Genomic DNA, 18,394 nt, shown 5'->3' with positions numbered 1-18,394 from the left:
CCTGGCCAGCCGTCCATACATGTCTTTGTAAATAATAGGAAAATGTATTCTGTCTGGCTAAGCTATCGTTTTGTACCCGTGCAAATAGCAATAAACTCTCTTCTATTCTATTCCATAGATTGATTGAATAGACCCTGCTAAAACAGACATTTTGGTTAATTTGCCGGTTCCATGGCTGTAAAAAACAAACAAGAGCTTCAAGTGATTTAAATATTTTATTCTTTAAAAGAATGATTCGTAAGAAAACAAATAAGACTGAACAGCTGTTATATTGAAATTGATGAAGGTAAAGGGAGTCTCCCTTCACATGAGGTGAGCATAGTAGTTTGAGCCTAATGTTAATCAGTAGACAGGAGAATGTGGAAACAACAGGTCAAGATTACATTAACAGTGATCCCTTTCTGGTCGTTTGGCCTCCAATGTTTCGCGAGACCGATGAACAAGCTTCCTCTAGATCAGAAGACTCCAACTCCAGCACTTTCCAAGCAGTTTCCCAAAGACTTTTAACATTTCTACACAAGTTTGAGGAATCAAAATTGAGTACTGTATTGGCAAATCATCAAATGCATTGTCTTTGTGTGCACAACATGGAACACAATCTGCAAACGTTTAGCCAAAACTGCAAAACTAGGAACAAAACTAAATTTATTTTCTTTCTCCGTGTTGAATTTTCATCTCAGCTAATGACCGTCCAAGTGCTTTCTGACCCAGTAGCTCACACGGGGAACCGGGTTGGAGACCTCTGCTCTAGATGTCATTGATCATAGAACAAAAATGAGATGTTACTGGAAGCCCATAGGTTCATACCAAAGACCCTCGACATTAACATCAACGTCACCAGAACAAACAGCTACAATATGTACACTTACAGCACTTTGCATAGAAAAATAAGTTTCTCAGCAGATGTTTTTTTTTTTCCTCTTTATGTAAACCACAGTTATATCAAAAAAGTAAATTTCCAATATAAAATGTTAAAATGAATCATTATTATAGACACAAGTGTTGGGGAGTTGGTGCGTCTTGGCTGCTTTCGAGCACCGCAGTTGTGCAAAAAACAGCAGACGTACAATTAGACATTTTTAAACAAGGAATTTGACACAAGGAATGCAAGGAGTTAGGGTTTATAGTGGGTTTCTTACAGTATATTGGCGCAAGTTCACTTTTTTTTTTTTTTTTTTAGGTGGCAACAAGATACAATCCTCGAGTGTTTTTGGACCATCATTCGTGATTAAGTTTGGAATAGAGCTCCATTTGACAAGCTACAAATGGAAAAAATAGCATGTTGTTTTAGTCATTGCTCAGTGTTGTCCTTGGCGTGCATAGCTGGGGGGGGATTTTCGAGGGTGCCATATCCGAATCTTTATAGGTTGCGTTCACATGAGATTATAACGTTCAGAAAATCACGGAGTCAGAGCGGCTGAGTAAGCTGGGGAAAGGTGTGTATTCCACCAAAACAAACACATGGAAAATGGAAAATATCGTGGTTTGTTATTTGCATTTGGAACAATAGACCTGGCAGCTAACGGAAATCCTTTCTCTACCTTTTTAAATATTGTTTGGGTACCGTTAAACGATACCACTACGGGATCGGAGAAAAAGTTTAGGTACTTCCGGTATCAATAAAATTGAAGACAAAAAATCTTTAGTTTTGATGCTGTTGTTCCAGGGACAGCATTAAAAGGAAACTACTTTGTTGCCCAATTTTCCCTCCTCGTTTTATTGCTAATATCTTTTCCTATTTACCCCCATATATCCCAATTTTTTTACCTAATTTATTTCCCTTTCCCCCCTATTTTTCCCCTCATTTTTATTGCTAATATTTGTTCCTATTTACCCCCATATATCCCAATTTTTTACCTAATTCATTCCCCTTTTCCCCCCATTTTTCCCCTCATTTTTATTGTATAAATTATAATTTTATTATTATAATTTATTTCCCCCTATTTTTGCCCAATTTTTCCCCTTGCATTTATTTCTAATATTTTTCCTATTTACCCCCATTTCTCCCAATTTTTTACCCAATTTATTCCCATTTTCTCCCTATATTCGCCCAATTTTTCCAGATTTTTGCAAAATTATTCCCCATTTTTCCACACAGATCTTGACATTGGAGATGAACCCGACATTGTAAATCTGCGGACCACTCTCATTCCATTTCCTGGTTCTAGGTGACAAATATCTTAGGTATCGGAAAAAGTATCAGTATCGAAAAATTGTAAAGTACGAGCATCGGAAAAAAATGCAATGCCGTAGTTTTAAGCAACTGTTGGTCAGCCAGCGTGTTTGCTAATTCTCCACAAAATGGCCGCTTTCTATGACATTGTTCAATATTTAATCCTGAACACTCTTAAGGTGGAGGACAGGTGAGTTTTGTAAGGTAGAATTTTCTCTTTAAAGTAACAAAATGTCTTGACCTTGAAACAAAAATGGCACAAACTTGAATGTCTCGCCAAGGAGTACTCGCTAAGACTGAGGGATATTTGGTCATGGCAATCATTTAGGCGGGATAGTTGTTTCTAGAATGGAAGGCTATATGAGCTTTGGCAGGAACATATTTTGGCTTATTTTGTCTATGAGTAGGCTAAATGCTAAATGTTGGCTAAATGGATCTTTAAATATCTTTTTCCCCCCTGCCCTCCTTCTGCGATCGCCAAATTTTCAATCATGAACGCAACCTATTCACTCAAGCATGTCAGATAGCAGCCTCCCCCCCGTCACAGGACTGTCCCGCGGTGGATAGAGGTGGAGTTGGTGCATGTTGGTTGAGGTCTGGTGCTCTAGTCCTCGTCCTCCTCTCCCGGGGGCCTGGTGATCCGGCGCCCGCCCCTCTTGCCCGCCGGGCCCTTGGGTTTGGCGAAGCGCTGCTTGTGCGCGTGCTGCTTGGGGTGCACCTCCTCGTACAGGAAGTCGCTGGTCAGCTCGTCCCCGTTCTCAATCTCCAACTTCAAGAAACAGGAAAGTAAATTGTTATTCTCGACACTTTTTTTCTTAGAGTGAAATCCATTTTACTTCCGTACTGTTTGAGTTTGTTTGTAGACATTTGGTGGGGGAAAAAAACCCAAATCTAAAAACCTCTTGAAAAAACCCCTCAAAATAGTGACAAAAACGAGGATGAAAACACAACAAAAAAGTGGCAAAAGACCGCCAAAAATGTGCCGGAAAAAGCAACAAAAAGACACTATAAAAGTAACAAAAAAGACACTATAAAAGCAACAAAAAGCACAACTAAAGAGAAAAGAAAAAGCAACAAAAAAGCCACAAAATAGCGAGGAAAACGAGGATGAAAACACAACAAAAAAGTGTCAAAAAGCACAGAAAAAATTACGAAAACATGACAAAAAAGCTTTAAAAAATGTGACAAAAATGCAGCAGCAAAATCAGTTTTGTGGGACTGAGCTTTCAAATGAGGCGTCACTCTGGCCTATAGGCTTAATTATGAGCTCCAGTCCTGAAGCTTTCAGATCCAGAGAAAATGTGCTCGGTAGAGGTGGGGTGTTTTCTTCAGTTCGCCTTTACCCAAATCTAAAACCTTTGAAGAACTGAAGAACTACAGTGTAATCCCTCATTTAAAAGCTAAGACCTACAAAACTGATCAAAACTTTTCTGTCATTGCGTTATTGTCATGTTTCTTTAAGCGTTTTTAATCACATATTTGAGTCACTTTTTTTCAGTTTGTGTTACTTTTTGTGGCCTTTTTGCTGCTTTTTCATCGCTTTTTTTTACGCATTTTCTCCACGTTTGTCATCTTTTTTGTTGTGTTTTTGTTGCTTGTCGGCACATTTTTTTTGCTGCGTTTTCATCCTCGTTTTCGACGCTATTTTGATGCTTTTTTTGTCTTTTAGATTTGGGTATAACCAAACAGCAGAAAATGTGCTTGGTTAAGGCAGGGCTGAAGAGATTAAAATTAAGTTGCTTTATCTTTCCATTATTTTAAACAGGATATTAAATACAATGCCTGCAAAGCACTTTATTTGTTACATTGGAGTTAGCAATGGCTTCCAAACCTCAGAAAAGACAAGGAAAGTTACATAATGTGTGGTACATCTGTTCAGGCAGCTTTAGTGAGTCGATAAATCAGCAAAATCTCAACAAATACCGTACTCCAGGACACATTTTCATCTATTTATTTTCAGTCATTTCTTTAGCAGAACTTATAAACAAATATGAAACAAAATGTGAGGAAGATGATCTTTAAAGCAGCAATTTTTTAAATTATTAATTGTCTTGGAGAGTAAATACTATGCTGACAGGAAAGGCGAAGGGAGAGAGGGATATTGTACATCCAGTTATACAATGGAATTTTTTTTTCACTCAAACTTGGCTGTAAATACTGTTTAAAGTGGCACTAGCCCGCAGTTAGCTTTGCCCGTTAGCCTGTTAGCTTCTTCTTCCTGATTCTATTCTATTCTATTCCAACCCGGTGGCAGTCAAGTTGCAAGCATGATTTTCTGGCCAGAGACACCAGGGGGAGATGAAAGACCCTCCAATCATCCCATAAACTACTACGAAAAGGATTTATTGAGGTAAACACGTTACTTAGCACTGCTTTAAAAGCTTGAGTCGACAAACCTTTTTCTCGATCTCCATTCCCAGGCTGTTCTCCACCATGTCCACCAGGGGGTTTTTGCAGCTGGAGTAAAGCATCCTCTCTCTGATGCTGCACTTGTACCCGGGCATGGAATAAATAAAAACTGTGGGACACAAAGACACATACAAGTCCAGCTTTAAACCGGAGATAGACCAAGCGTAGGTTTAGCACCCAGACCATTACATACATCAGGAGAGACAAAATTAAGATTGCCTTGTTTAATTTGTATAATATTTCGAGTTTCACCTGTGGACTCCAGGTAGTCTCCTTCGTGCGAGTGTTTGTAGAGGAAGAAGTGGTATCGCGCTGAGTCTTTGGGGATCCGCATGGGCAGGTCCTTGAGCTCTGTGTGGTCAGTGCCGCTCAGTTTAATAAGCTCCTGCTCAAAGTCTACTTTCTATAAAAGGAAAGAAAAGACAGAAAATGTAAATGTTTGAGCCTTAACGGGATGAAAATAAAACACATTTGGAACAAAGTGGAAGAATATAAGTAGAAGCAGTAATAGTGGTAGTAGCAGAAGTAGTCCAAATACAAAATATATTAAACCCTCTTAACCACCTTAATCGAGTGCATTTTCTTTTTTTGACTTTTTTGTCACCTGTTCTCCTGCATCTTTGTCTCTTTTTTCGTCCTCATTTACGCCTTGTTTTTGTTGCTATTTTGACGCTAGCTTCAAGAAGCTTTTAGATTTGGGTAAAGCCAAAGTGGAGAAAACGTGCACTGCCCCATCCTAAATCCACAACCAATTAACAATAGTCATTCCTTTTTTTGTCTAAATCTTTTGAATTTTCTCGGCGCTTTTATGCAGTGTTAATTTTGAAGTTAATATTTTATTATTTTGAGCATACAGTATACAGTATACAGTATACAGTATACAGACAGTACAAGAACAAATACAGAGACAAAGGTACAGGCTGAATCTGTCCAAACTCTTCAAATTTCATATAACTTCTTTTGCCCCTATAATTTAGTCAACTGTATTTAAGACAATTTAGTGAACTTTGCATTCATAACATTGATCATCATCATATTTTATCAAGGTTCTCTCTTCATGTTTGTTCTCCCGTATGGACAAAGCTCAGAGCTGTTCCTTTGGCAGAGAGTTTAAATGACATGCGACTTTTTCAAGCTGTCATTGGAAGTTTGGATGATTTATTCTTTTCTTTTCATTTTTATTTAGTCATATTTTGGTCGACATAAATATCAGGACGTCTGGACAGTTTTAGTCTCATAAACTACTTTTTAATTTAGTTGTAGTCCAATTTTAGTCAGAGTTTAAGTTACAGTTAAAGGGGCTACATGCAAGATTGCCATTTTATACTCACTACTGCCATCTTAGGTCACACGTGTAATTGCACCTTCTATAAGCTCGTGCATGACGGCACTTCGGACCCAAATTAACACCTTTTGAGTGACAGTTCATGATTTTAGAGGCAGTTTTCTGGGCTCATTCTACACATTAGGACATGGCTGGAACATGTAGGGGGAGGAAAATACATTATTTTAACATTTTTAAACTCTGTATGGTCCCTTTAAGGTGGTGAATGGCAGGTAACTGGTTTAAGTCAACACTCAATGTGACAACGCTGATTTAAAGCACAAAAGGAAGCAGAGAGAGGCCTGTCCCATCCCTCCTTTGTACCCTGCACTGATTGGATCTAATGACCCTTTGTGTTCCGACAACAACAGAGGCTTTTGGGCGAATGACTCAGCCTTTGTTTATCTGAAAACCAGCTCCGCCAAAATTGATCTTCACTCCTTCAAACAGCGACAGAGGAAGAAACGCTCGCTGATCACAGAGCACAGGGACTCACCAGTTGTACGTAGTTGAGCTTCTTGTCCCTAAATTTCTCCAGCGCGGCCATTCCGTCCCGGTGGATGGGGAAGGCCACTCCCTGGAGAGTCTGCTGCTTCGTGTCCACGCTGACGTCCGTCTGCACCTGAACGCGACATGACAACGCACAAGTTACAACAGGCATGAAATAAATAAAGACACTGAGAAACTCCCAAACAAAGATAGGAACTACATATCACATTAAAACCTGGAAAAGCTGGAGTTTACACCTGCTATCATCTATTTTTAGAGATACCTGCCTGTAAATGAAAGAGCTGTTACATCACGACTTCAGAAGCAGCTACCTGGCATACCAAACAGCCTGCCAAGTTTATGTAGCACATTCAACAAAAGTCTAACAAGGGCCAAAAGTAAAGAATAGAAATGCATGATCAAGAGCCAGGCATTTGTATTAGCAATTGAATATAAATCAATCTCATTGAAGTTGAAACTACCATATTTTCTGGACTATAAACACTTTGTTCATAGTTTGGCTGGGGGTGTGACTTATACTCAGGTGCGTCTTATATATCAAAATATATAATTTCTCGTTATTTTCACACTGACAGCTGCTAGACAGCATCAGTGCTACTCCTGTACAATGACAAATAAAGCACTTGCTTACGTAAAGTTTGGAGTAAGTGAGAAACTTGTGAGGGGACTGGTGAAAAGCAGAGGTTACTCTTACTGCAATGAAGAAAACAAAAATAGCTCATCGCTGGCTAAAAGCTAGATGGCTACAGCTAGAACAATGAGCGCTTGAACAACGTGCTGCCGAGAGAGGCTTGTCAACGGTGCAGTTACGCCTCCATGCCCAGGTAGTTGCCAAGGCTGGTGCAACTTCTACTCCGGACCGACATATATGCTTTTTCCTCTTCATTATGCATTTTTTGGCTGGTGCGCCTTATATTTCGGGGGGGCTTATAGTCTGGAAAATACAGTATTTAGGGAATGTATTGTCTTTTGGCTGTCGCTTGGCTGTGAGTGGTGTATGAAAATGTTATTTAAATTGTTTTTTTAACACATTAAAACTAGATGTAAGTTGGACATTTTATGCTCACTACTGCCACCTCAGGTCTTACGCGTATCTGCAGCTTCTAGATTAAGCTTGTGCATGACGGCACTTCGGACCCGAAGTAACAACTTTTTGAGAGTGCAGGATTTTAGAGGCAGTTGTGGTGAACAGATCGGGGCTCATTCTACACAATAGGACATGGACGGATTATACTTACTTTTAACATTTTTAAACTCCGTATAGTCCCTTTAAGCTAAAGTGGCACAGCTTGAGGATGTGTCAATGGAGTAAACTTAAAGTGAGTGTTTTTGGAGGTTTTTAATGCCAATTCTGCTTTCTGATTGGATGAGACAGAGACAGATATTTATGAAATTATCAATGTACAAAACACTAAACAAAGTAGGTTTCGGAAAAATAATAATTAAAAAAATCACATCAAATTTGCTCTATTTCAGTCTGTGTTTACAAGAAAATTATTAATCCATTACTAAAATAGTTGTTCTTCGATTAATCGATTGGTTGTTTCAGCACTATTGGGTTTACTATTACACTCCTAACTAACTGTTCTGAAAAGCACTGATTCCTGCAGCATTATAGCACTTAAAATGTCAATGTCCCTCTCCTGTTTAAAATGTGCACTGTGTGAAGCAAATAATGATTGACTGCCAACGTAATTGGTTGTAATGCATTCGCAATTTAAGATTTCTTTCAACCCCCCTACACCTGCGACACTGCATTGTATATTGTATTATCTTTCTTCTGCAGCTGCTCAAAAGGAACAAGGGGAGGACTTCCTATTCTTTCGAAAGCCTTAATTGACTAGACTCAAAGCACTTCCTTATTTGGTAACACAGACACTTGTCGATGCGTCGCCTGGAAAACAGCAGCAGCAGAAGCAGCAGCGAGAGCAGGTGGAATAAATGAGGGTTTCAAAGGCTGTCGTCTCAAAATGTGGCAGAAATCCATATGCAAATTCAGCTGGTTTCCCAATTTTTTCACCACACATCGGAAGTATATTGCGCTTGAATATGTGGCTCTACAAGAAGAAGCAAAAGCACTTCAATCAGGACTGAACGAAAGACTAAAACACAGGGGGCATGGCAAAATAAAGACAAATTAGATCAGAAACAGGGTTAATTCAGGACTTATTAAATTACCTATTTGAGCTACTGTCACCCCAAACCATGAAACAAGGCTGAAAACCAGACTAAGCCTGCTCCAGGACTCAAATAGGTCTAGGAAGAACTTCGGGCACATCAAGGGTTGAGTAAAATAAAGTGTAACCAAACTTTGCTAAGACTAAACTAAGAATTTACCCAAGACCAACTGAGGACAAGGCACAAGCAGGACTTAAGTGAAGCATAGCCAGAATTAGACCAGAGCCAGGACTAGGCAGTCCTAGACACTTTTACATCATAGGTCAAACCGTTTTATACACATGCTTTTGAGTCATGTGACTTTTGCTGTTATGGCGGCCATTTTGAATACCAAAGTATAACTATGCAGTACTACAACATGTAACAACATCTCTACTCTCAAGAAGATAACAATAAAAACATGGCCCAAGAGACACACGTTTATGTGAAGAAACCAGTGAGTTAGTGTTTAAGCGCTAGCATGCTACTGGTTAGCATTTTGCCTCAACAGCTCAGCTCAGCTCAGCTCCGACCTCTCCAAGAGAAAGCCCTGAACCACACTCCAAACCTTGACTACCACATGTGTCAGAGGTCAGAGCTGAGCCGTTACTGTAGTATTTCCTCAGTGTTCATAGATGTGAGCTACACATGTGTTTATTGTGTTGAAGCCATGGTTGACAGTTGCTAACCAGTAGCATGCTAATGTCTTGAGCAGCTTAAACACTGACTCTGTTGACATGACAAACTACAAAAATCACAGAGAAAGGTTTTCTGTTTCCTCTGAGTGTCAGTTTAGTCTGAGAAGTGAAGCAGATCTTTAGTAAATCCTGCTGTAGCTCGACAGACAGCGCTGCTACGTCGGTGCCACATTTGCTGCTTATATCAGGTAAACGTGTGTCTCTGGGGCCGTGTTTTAACTGTTCTTCTTGAGCAATGATTACGAGTACATAAAAATGCCACTGTCAGTTGTCTTTCATTTTCATCCTGAGTAGGGATATTGTTACATATTGTAGTACTGCATAATGCTACTTCGGTATTCAAAATGGCTGCCAGAATTATGTGTGACATCATTAGAAAATCATGCATAGCACAATACAATTAAGGTACAGTGGACACTGCCCAAAGTGCTGCACAAGTTTCAGAAAAGAAAAAAAAATAGACTAGGGCTGCAACGTTTATCGAATCGCAATTGAGGTTTTGACTACTGCAATAACTTACGGTCAAGAGGCGGAGTTTTTTTTTTTTGAGTGAGTGATGTTCACTGATCAGAATTGTAGAGCTTTACGATCTCAGGTTCGGCTGCAACAGATAAATGTTTGTCTGAGTTTCCATAAAGCAGATTTTAAAGTGTTATTATCGTCACGTGGCTGTCCCCCAGAGGTACACTGAATGTCGGGGGAAGATTTTTGAAAGTAGATTATTGTGTATTGTTCTAATGTGGGGCATTTGGAGGAAGAATATGTGTGTATTTTTGTCAATATCGTGCTGCCCTAAAACAGACATTACAATACTTCATTTGAAACTTGATTGCAAGTGACACGCACAGCAAGAGGCCCGCGTACCACATGTTGCGAACCACCATGCTAAAGGTCAGGGTTAGCTCATTTCCTTATGAACTGCAAATCAAACATGGCTGACGTCATTGTTTTAGCCGAACAACAGCGGATCATTTTACAGACTCCTTATCTAATCACTGCCCCCAGCACAATGCTACCTGCCTCCTCGGCAAAATCCCCGTGGAGACCTTCAAACTAGAGGCTTGTTAGTTGTGGGTCATGGAAGGTTGAATGCAGTATAAAAGTATTGGAAGATTAAATGTGGCACTAATAAAGCGGCATAAGAGGAGAAAATAAATAGTTGTATTCAATAATCATCTTGAATTTTGCAATAACAATATTACTGCAATTCTGTAACTAAACCATTTCAAAGAATGTTTCCACTACATTTGCACAAACAAGGCTTTACTAATATTAAATCAGGTCCAAAACCAGGCTAAATGGAACAAAATTAGGGTAAATCATGAGAAATGCTTTTGCATATTTTCCAAGTTACTTTTTTGTTTTATTGTTGGTAAAAATGTATAATCTCAGTCCTTTATTAACACACTGAGGCCACGCTGTTGGGATTTAGCTGTAGAGTACCAACAATTCAGACCATTTTTCATGATATTTGTAGCACCACAGCGTATTCTATATTATAGCTATGGACATATGCTATGGCTCGTTTGAAGACGAGACTCTAAGCTCTCCATAGGTGAAACAATTTAATTCTACGTGCCTCGGTTCCTGAGAAATATAAGCTAAACAGAGGCTAATTTTGATCAAAATCACAGATTTTTTTTTCTTGATTCAGAGACAATGGTATTTTATAAAACACTCTCCTTTCTGATTAACTCCACCGCAAAAACGAGTTTTAATACCAGTATTTAAACTGGCAATAAACCTTGCAGCCCTAATGTTTACCATTCCTCCTCTGTGCATGCCTAAACGGTCGCAATCTGGAAATGTTCGCTCTAAACATTGGACATAAACTGTTCCTATGACTGACTCTTTCCTAATCCCATCCATCTTTATCATTTACATAGTTTAACCAAGGGCTGGGCGATAATAGAAAAACAATAATCGCGATTATTTTCCCCATATTGATTGATCTCAATTTTCGATTTGTTTTTTTTGTTTAAAAGAAAAAACAATAAATGTGGTCTTTCCTGGACGATCATGTAAACAGATGCTGCGGCCAAACTGAAAACTGCAGCTACCTCAGTGGCAAAAACTCCACACACTCCAACTTTGTAGCCGATTTCACACAAGCATACTTCTGTTTGACCTGTTTGAATTGAGCGTTTTATCCCCATACAGATGAATGGTGAAGTCAATCCCGATATTAAAGTATGACATGTCCCTTTCATGACGGTTTCTCTATTATTAACACATTATAAGATGATGTTTGGTGGCCAAATGCGCATCCAACCAAACAAAAAGGAACTGAAATTTGCTTAAATTAGCATTTAACACAGAGGACAATACCGATCATCGTTCATAATTTGGGATGTGTAATGGCTAAATGCTAATAGCTGTGGGACAAATACAAACCCACCTTCATACTACACAATGCTATCTGATAATTCTTTACAGAGCAGACCTCAGTTGAAAGGATTCTTGTATAGATTTTTAGTATCCACTGTGTGAGGAAATGTGTCCATTAGATCCGTCAACCACCGGCTGTTTTGACGCTTCAGCATCTTTGCCCAGTGTTGATGGAATCGTCCCAAGCTCCTTTACACTTGCACCACTGCTGACCTTGCGCTGTGGCAGGATATTCTGTTTCGAAAGGCTGTTTACAATTCACACACAGCGGGGTATGACAGGGAGAGAATACTAATAATACCTGACACTCCTATAGCGCCTTTCAAGAAGATACTCAATACATTATTCAGTCACTGCAGAGCCAATGACTCTTTCTGTTAAGCATCCAGGACTCTTCTCTCAGCAAATCATTCCTCCAACAAGTTTACTGCAGCGATTTACTGTATTTGTAACACATTGAAAGTTTTGACAGTCTGCAAAAAGCGCTACAAACTACAAAAAAACGCTACAAAATAAAATTGCCTCCACTTCCCCATCACTCAAATGAACAACAACTCTCTCAAATACCATACAGATACAACTTCTTTCACCTCTTATTAAAAGCATTTAGTGTTTCACCTGTTTATTCAACAGTCCATGTCTTTCTCAGTCCTGTTTGATTTTCATCTTCATTTAAAGCCGCTATCTTTGTCTTGCCACTAACTTCTCTACTCTGGCAGTCACTCATAGACAGCAGAAGTCGAGGAAATAAGACAAGGCCAGCCGACTCGGACACTGTTATTGCCACCGCAGCCCGTTATGATTTTTCACACACAAGGAACTGTTTGTGCCCACCTCGTTTAACTTGATCTGCCTCAGCTCCTCCTCTGCAGCGGTCAGGGGCAGCGGCGCAGCCAGTGAGGTCAAGTGTTTCCTGTATCCACTCAGGCTCAATTCCTCCTAAAGCAAAAGGAACACACACACTTTACAATAAGCAAGATACCGGAGAAAACACACATCTTTATATTAGCTTAGCAGTCCATTTTTAAAGAAGCAGAAACTGATTTACTATATGTCGATTTGACTCAAAGAATATTACAGAATGTTGGTATTAGGGATGGGTAAGTCTCCATGGTGATGTGACTTATGTCAACAGTCCTTAAAGGGGCTAGATGCATGTTGGTCATTTTATACTCACTACTGCCACCTCAGGTCTTACGCGCAACTTCAGCTTCTATATTAAGCTCGTGCATGACGGCACTTCGGACCCGAAATTAACACCTTTTTGAATGACAGTGCAGGATTTTAGAAGCAGTTGTGGTGAACAGGTCTGGGCTCATTCTACAAATTAAGAAATTGCTGGAACATTTAACATTTTTAAACTCAGTATAGTCCCTTTACCATTTCAGTAGGTTCGTTCCTCATCCAAATCCATTCTTTGATTACCCACAGCAGAAATAGCATTTTCTGTGTGGAGCTGCTCATTAGTTGCATGTTTTGTATTGATGTATTGATTTTTTAAACAATAGGCAAATACCGTGATAATATCGTTAATCGCAATTATTATGGCCAAGATAATCATGACCCCAAATTTCATTATCGTCCCATCCCTAGTTGGCATTAAACATCTACTATTGGCCAACAGTTTTTTCAGACCAATGAAGCTTTGTTTGAGCACTTAAATGCGACTCAGCAGTAATATATTCACTACAAAAGTAGGGGGCGCTGTTCTGAATGTGGTTACACAGCCGTCTGAATGCCTAAAAAAAATCATTGCTCGGGATTGCTGTGGGTTTGCTTTTCTACTGTATATATACTGTAAGTTCTTGCTTGTTTTGAAGACTGTTTTTTTTAATTATACAAACATAAGTAGAGCATATCAGCAGCTCTTGGAGGTAAAAGTTGCTGTTGGCTTTGGCCATGAAAAAAGGCATAGTAATCAACACACTGCAATAAATAAATAAATAAATAAATAACTAGATTAGTTTAAATGTCTCAATATGAGCATAATAATTCAAATTTGAGATGTTTTGAGTTGGGCATTTTCCCATAGGTTATTTCATCCCGTAGCAACAAAAAAATGATGAAAAAGCAATAAAAACATGACCAATAAAGCACCAAAGATATGACAGAAAAGCAAGGAAAAATCTTAGATCTGTTTTGTAGGTCTTAGCTTTCAAATGAGGCATTGCTGGGTCAAACTGAACTGGAGAAAATGTGCTGGTTTCAGGTGGGGGTTAAGAGGCAAACTTGTTGTTTCGGACTCGTTTCGACAACATTATATCTCTATTTCAGATTAATTTATTTGCCAAAGGGGTAAGAAAATTGCTCTTTTGCAGATTTACTTTCTCAGTTGAGCCAGTCTGAAATTTCATCAAACAACTTAAGTAATCTTGGTCAGATCAGGAAAAACGGCTAAAATAGTGAAAAGTCCTTGAAACAAGATAAACATTCACAATTCAAGTCATTTAAATGCAAGCTTGATACTTCCTTTCTGTAGTGCAGCAAATAACACAATGAGCAAAATTACTAGGTTCTGTTTTCTGTGCATGAAAATAACTAACCTTTACTGTGCCAAAGACCTCGTCCTTGATGTGCCCGCCTCCAAACTCCTTCTTCAGTGTAGCTCTGGTAGCAGCGTATAACATTTTGTGTCGGACCTGTCGATCAAAAACACAATATTACAAAATCGTGGTGAACATATATTAGGCCCTTTCTATATTTTGTTGTCTGCTTAATGGTTGCTGGTACATTTGTTCTTAAAATGTTGATTTGAAAGAATAATGCATGAAATGAGCTCTACACACAAACATACACGGCCATATTGCATAAAGTGTGATGTGATTATGTCCTGTTATGAGTCATCATTTCCATGCAAAACCACATATGTATTTCAAGAGTAAACTGTACGCTAAGCAGTTTCATTTTATCCTTGGTTAGATAAATCGGCAAACCAATATGATCAAAACAAAGCAGCTTCTAAAAATAAGCCAATTTAGGCATCGAGAACAGACCAAAAAGCCAGTGGCCCACTTTTAATTGGCCCACTGCCAATTCAAAAAATATAATTGATTTTTTATTTTTGCACAAAAATAATGCAAGTTGGCCATTTTATGCTCACTACTGCCACCTCAGGTCATACGTGTAACTGCAGGTGCATGACGGCAATTCGGACCCGAAGTAGCAACTTTTTGAGTGCAGGATTTTAGAGGCAGTTGTGGTGAACAGGTCTTGGCTCATTCTACACATAGGACATTGTTGAAACATGTAGGGGGAGGAAAATACTCAATTTTAACATTTTTAAACTCTGTATAGTCCCTTTAATTTAATAAATATAAAATAAATGAAAATACATGAATAGAAAGCTGTGATGAAGGCTGTTTCTTTACTTTAAGCATATTCAATTAAAAAGCATAGATAACATTTTATTAAATGTGCTAACTTTAATAAAATAGAGGTGAAGTAATATATCTGACTCCTACTGAGTGCGGCCCATATTCTTCTGTATGTGGCCCTCAGTGAAAAAAGTTTTGGACACCCCTGGTCTAATCCATAGACTTTTTTTTGCTGAATTAACCTTTTTGAGCTTTTTGATTGAATTAAAGAACATTGAAGCCTTTCTGGGGGACAATAAAGACACTCAAACCTGCAGATACACTTTTTGGAGGAACAAAGGAAACTGCATAGAAATGTAGAATGGCACATACTTCAGGGAAAGCCTTGCACCATCGAGGCATGTCTCAACTCGAAGAGCTATTCTCGGAGCTAAAGGCCAAGAATGCACCACTCTGTCAGTTTAAGCTAAATTGAATGTGTTAAATGAACATTATCACAAAAAGCGGATAATCACTTGGGCTCGCCAAATCCCTCCATTAGCCGACACAGAGACCACATCTATGCCATTATCTTCTGCATATTTTTTGAATATGAGTGACCCGCAGTGTTCCAGCTTCATTAGGATTCAGCCCAAGCAAAGGGAAAACCGAGATGAAGGACTGACACATTGTCGATGCAAAACACGGATTTGCATTCGATTAAAAACAACACAAAAAGCTGAGACTGCAGCGCTGGAAAGGCAAATTTTAGAGCCACAATGGGTATTTTCAGACAAAACTAGCTAAATAGAATTAAATGATCAGTTTGTAACATTGGACAAGGATATAAACGGTCTTTGTCAGATGTTCTTCCACATAACAAGAAATCACACTTTTACAATCCTGGCTCAGGTTTAGCGTCAGCAGGATTCTGATTCTGGTTTCATCCGATTTAATCCTGGTTTGTTGATCTACTTTGTTTAGCACCATTTTAGGTCTTGTTCTTTGAACTAAATAATCTATTTTTAGTTAATTATAGCAAAATATTTTGAAAAAGTACAGTAGTTATCTAAACTGGGACATTTTGCTTCACAACAAAGAGGCTTCTTCAGCTCTGAGGTTCCACAGGTCCACACACTGGATTAAAGAACGGAGTTAGAGAACAAAACCTCTTCACTTCTAAACAAGCTAGTCCAGATGACAACATTTTGGGAAACTCACTGAGTGGTAATGAACATAATAGAGAGTGTGCACTTGCACCATTTTCATTCTCGACAGAGCTGTGAACACTGCAGATTGTCAAAACAAATGCAGAACTTGACCCTGACAACCATTTGGCTTTTGTTACAAGGCTGTGACATCATCTGCATACCCTCCAGACCTTCTAGTCATTCAAATATGTTCAGCTTTTCTGCAAGTGTGTTTAGAAACCATGCCCTGATGTGGTCAGCTCCACCCTGTGATACTCAAAACTGGGGAAGAAAATTCTACGTTGCAGGGAAAGCTATTCATTAACGTCTAGTCTTTTTTTTTTCTTACAGCGGCATGATCTGGAGACCAGACCAGGAAGATCCACTCGTAGCCCTGGTTGTTCTGGGAGTCCAGACGGTACAGGACGTAGCAGGGGACATCGTCCTCCAAAAGGGGCAGCACAGAAGAGTCATATTCCTGCTCCCATGACCTGGAGGCTTTCTTATAGGTGCCCAAAGCCAGCTGCTCTGTAAAGTGCAAACACATTATGCGATAAGCACTGCCACATAGTAAATCTGCACTGCTGTGCATTGTTTTGCAGACCTGTTAAGTACCCACAAAGTAACAAGTCATCACCAATCAAAAAGGTGTGGATAAACACTGTTAATAATCCTCTATAATGGTTCATAGCATACCGTTGTTAATGACGATTTTCACGAGCCGATATTCATCTCCTGCCCTGGCGTTGGCGAAGACATCTTTCACGTCATTTCCCGCTAGAAAACACAAGAGTAAACTGCAGTGTTAGACTTTTCATAACATAAAATCAAATGTAATGAAAGCTGTCAATGGCTGGAACAAAAACATAGAAGGGCAGCACAATTATTGACACATCATTGTTATTGCAATATCCAAACTGCAAGACGCTTCGATCTGACTGAAATTTAACTTTTTTTTGCAAACACAACCTAAAAGAACAACACATAGAAAACGTGCTTAACTTCGGCTTTAATCTTCAGTTAGATACTTCTTTTTTGCCTTGTTTCGGTCCCAATTGCCTTCATTCTTTAATTCAAATGTAAAGTATGTAAATTCATTTGCAAAGCAGGTAGTACACACATAACTCTAAGTCAACCCCCAAAACGATTATGGCAATTCCTGCATTGTGCAATTTGAAGGATGTGTGGGCTTCAATGGATCAAACAGAGCAGATCGTTTTTATCAAAGACGTAAATGAAAAACAGTGCATTTGGTTAATAGGTCAACACACTCTCAGCTCTAACAACAACATAGTAGCTTCATGCCCATATAAGGGAATATAGGTGGCTCTGTAGGGACTTATTGTTGTAATGATGCACTGCCTGTTCCTTTTATTTAAGGGTAAACCTGCCAAACTACAAGGCCAGCAGTTTTGTATAAAAAGCGAAGGCGTCGCCCATCCATTCAACAGCAGCGGCGGGGGAAGCCCTTGTACTATGTCCACGTTTGAAAGCAATAACACTGCAAATACATCGTGTACCGCGGGGCAGATTAAAGAGAGATGGTTTACTGGGCGCACGGCATGGATAAAGCCCCTGACTTTGTGCAGCAGAGTCCTGAAAACTGCTTTACAAGAGCGGCACGGATCAGGTCGGCTCAAGGCTAGCACACAACGCGGCTAACTTGACACTAGCTTACAATGAACACTGCCCGGTGCAAACGGGACAGATTTGAATAAAAATCGCGGCAAGAGTAAGAACAATGCGGTGAAATTGAGGGAAATGGACGGGGAAATTACCTTGAATGCCCGTTTGATGTGACATTGTGCCTGACGTGGGAGAGAGAGGGTGGATGCAGCTGATCGGCGAAACCAGGGCAGAGAACCAGGAAGTGGACTACAGCGTCAGGCCACGCCCACTGAGTGACGACATGAACATCTGTCATATGACAAAAATGAAAATAAGACTAAATGAATAATAATAATAATAATAATAATAATAATAATAATAATAATAATAATAATAATAATAATAATAATAATAAAATAATGATAATAATGATAATAATGATAATAATAATTATAATAATAACAATAATAATAATAATAATAATGATAAAATAAAAGCATTTTAAAGTTGTCCATTGAAAACAAAACTCTCTGCGCAACTCTTTCTCTGCAGTTTAGTTTGCAACACATCACTTTGTCACTTATCTTCATCATACATAGGCCTACTCTAGTGCTGCACAATCCGCAAAGGCCTTAAAGGAATAG

The 18,394-nt window shown here is 39.1% G+C and overlaps 1 protein-coding gene across 1 annotated transcript; it reads right to left on the bottom strand.

The window, feature by feature from the left end:
• Positions 1-2,256: 2,256 nt before the first annotated feature.
• twf1a (twinfilin actin-binding protein 1a) lies at positions 2,257-18,052 on the bottom strand. The gene is made up of 9 exons (XM_079567139.1): positions 17,921-18,052; positions 16,839-16,919; positions 16,492-16,670; positions 14,203-14,298; positions 12,494-12,598; positions 6,403-6,528; positions 4,835-4,985; positions 4,570-4,691; positions 2,257-2,942 (listed from the first exon to the last, which is right to left on the bottom strand). The coding sequence occupies exons 1-9, from the start codon at positions 17,943-17,945 to the stop codon at positions 2,778-2,780; spliced, it is 1,050 nt and encodes a 349-aa protein (XP_079423265.1). The 5' UTR covers positions 17,946-18,052; the 3' UTR covers positions 2,257-2,777.
• Between the last annotated feature and the right edge of the window lie 342 nt (positions 18,053-18,394).

This window comes from Gobius niger (assembly GCF_951799975.1).
Source record: "Gobius niger genome assembly, chromosome: 12".
Classification (NCBI taxonomy): Eukaryota; Metazoa; Chordata; class Actinopteri; order Gobiiformes; family Gobiidae; genus Gobius; species Gobius niger.
The sequence above is the reverse complement of the archived record's forward strand: the minus strand, read 5'-3'. Positions and strand labels throughout refer to the sequence as shown.

Coding starts and splice junctions, on each gene's coding strand:
- twf1a (XM_079567139.1), bottom strand. CDS start 17,945: ATGTCACATCAAACGGGCATTCAAG. Junction 14,299..16,491: donor GGTCTCCAGATCATGCCGCT/GTAAGAAAAAAA, acceptor TTTGATCGACAG/GTCCGACACAAAATGTTATA. Junction 6,529..12,493: donor GGCAGATCAAGTTAAACGAG/GTGGGCACAAAC, acceptor TGTCGCGTTCAG/GTGCAGACGGACGTCAGCGT.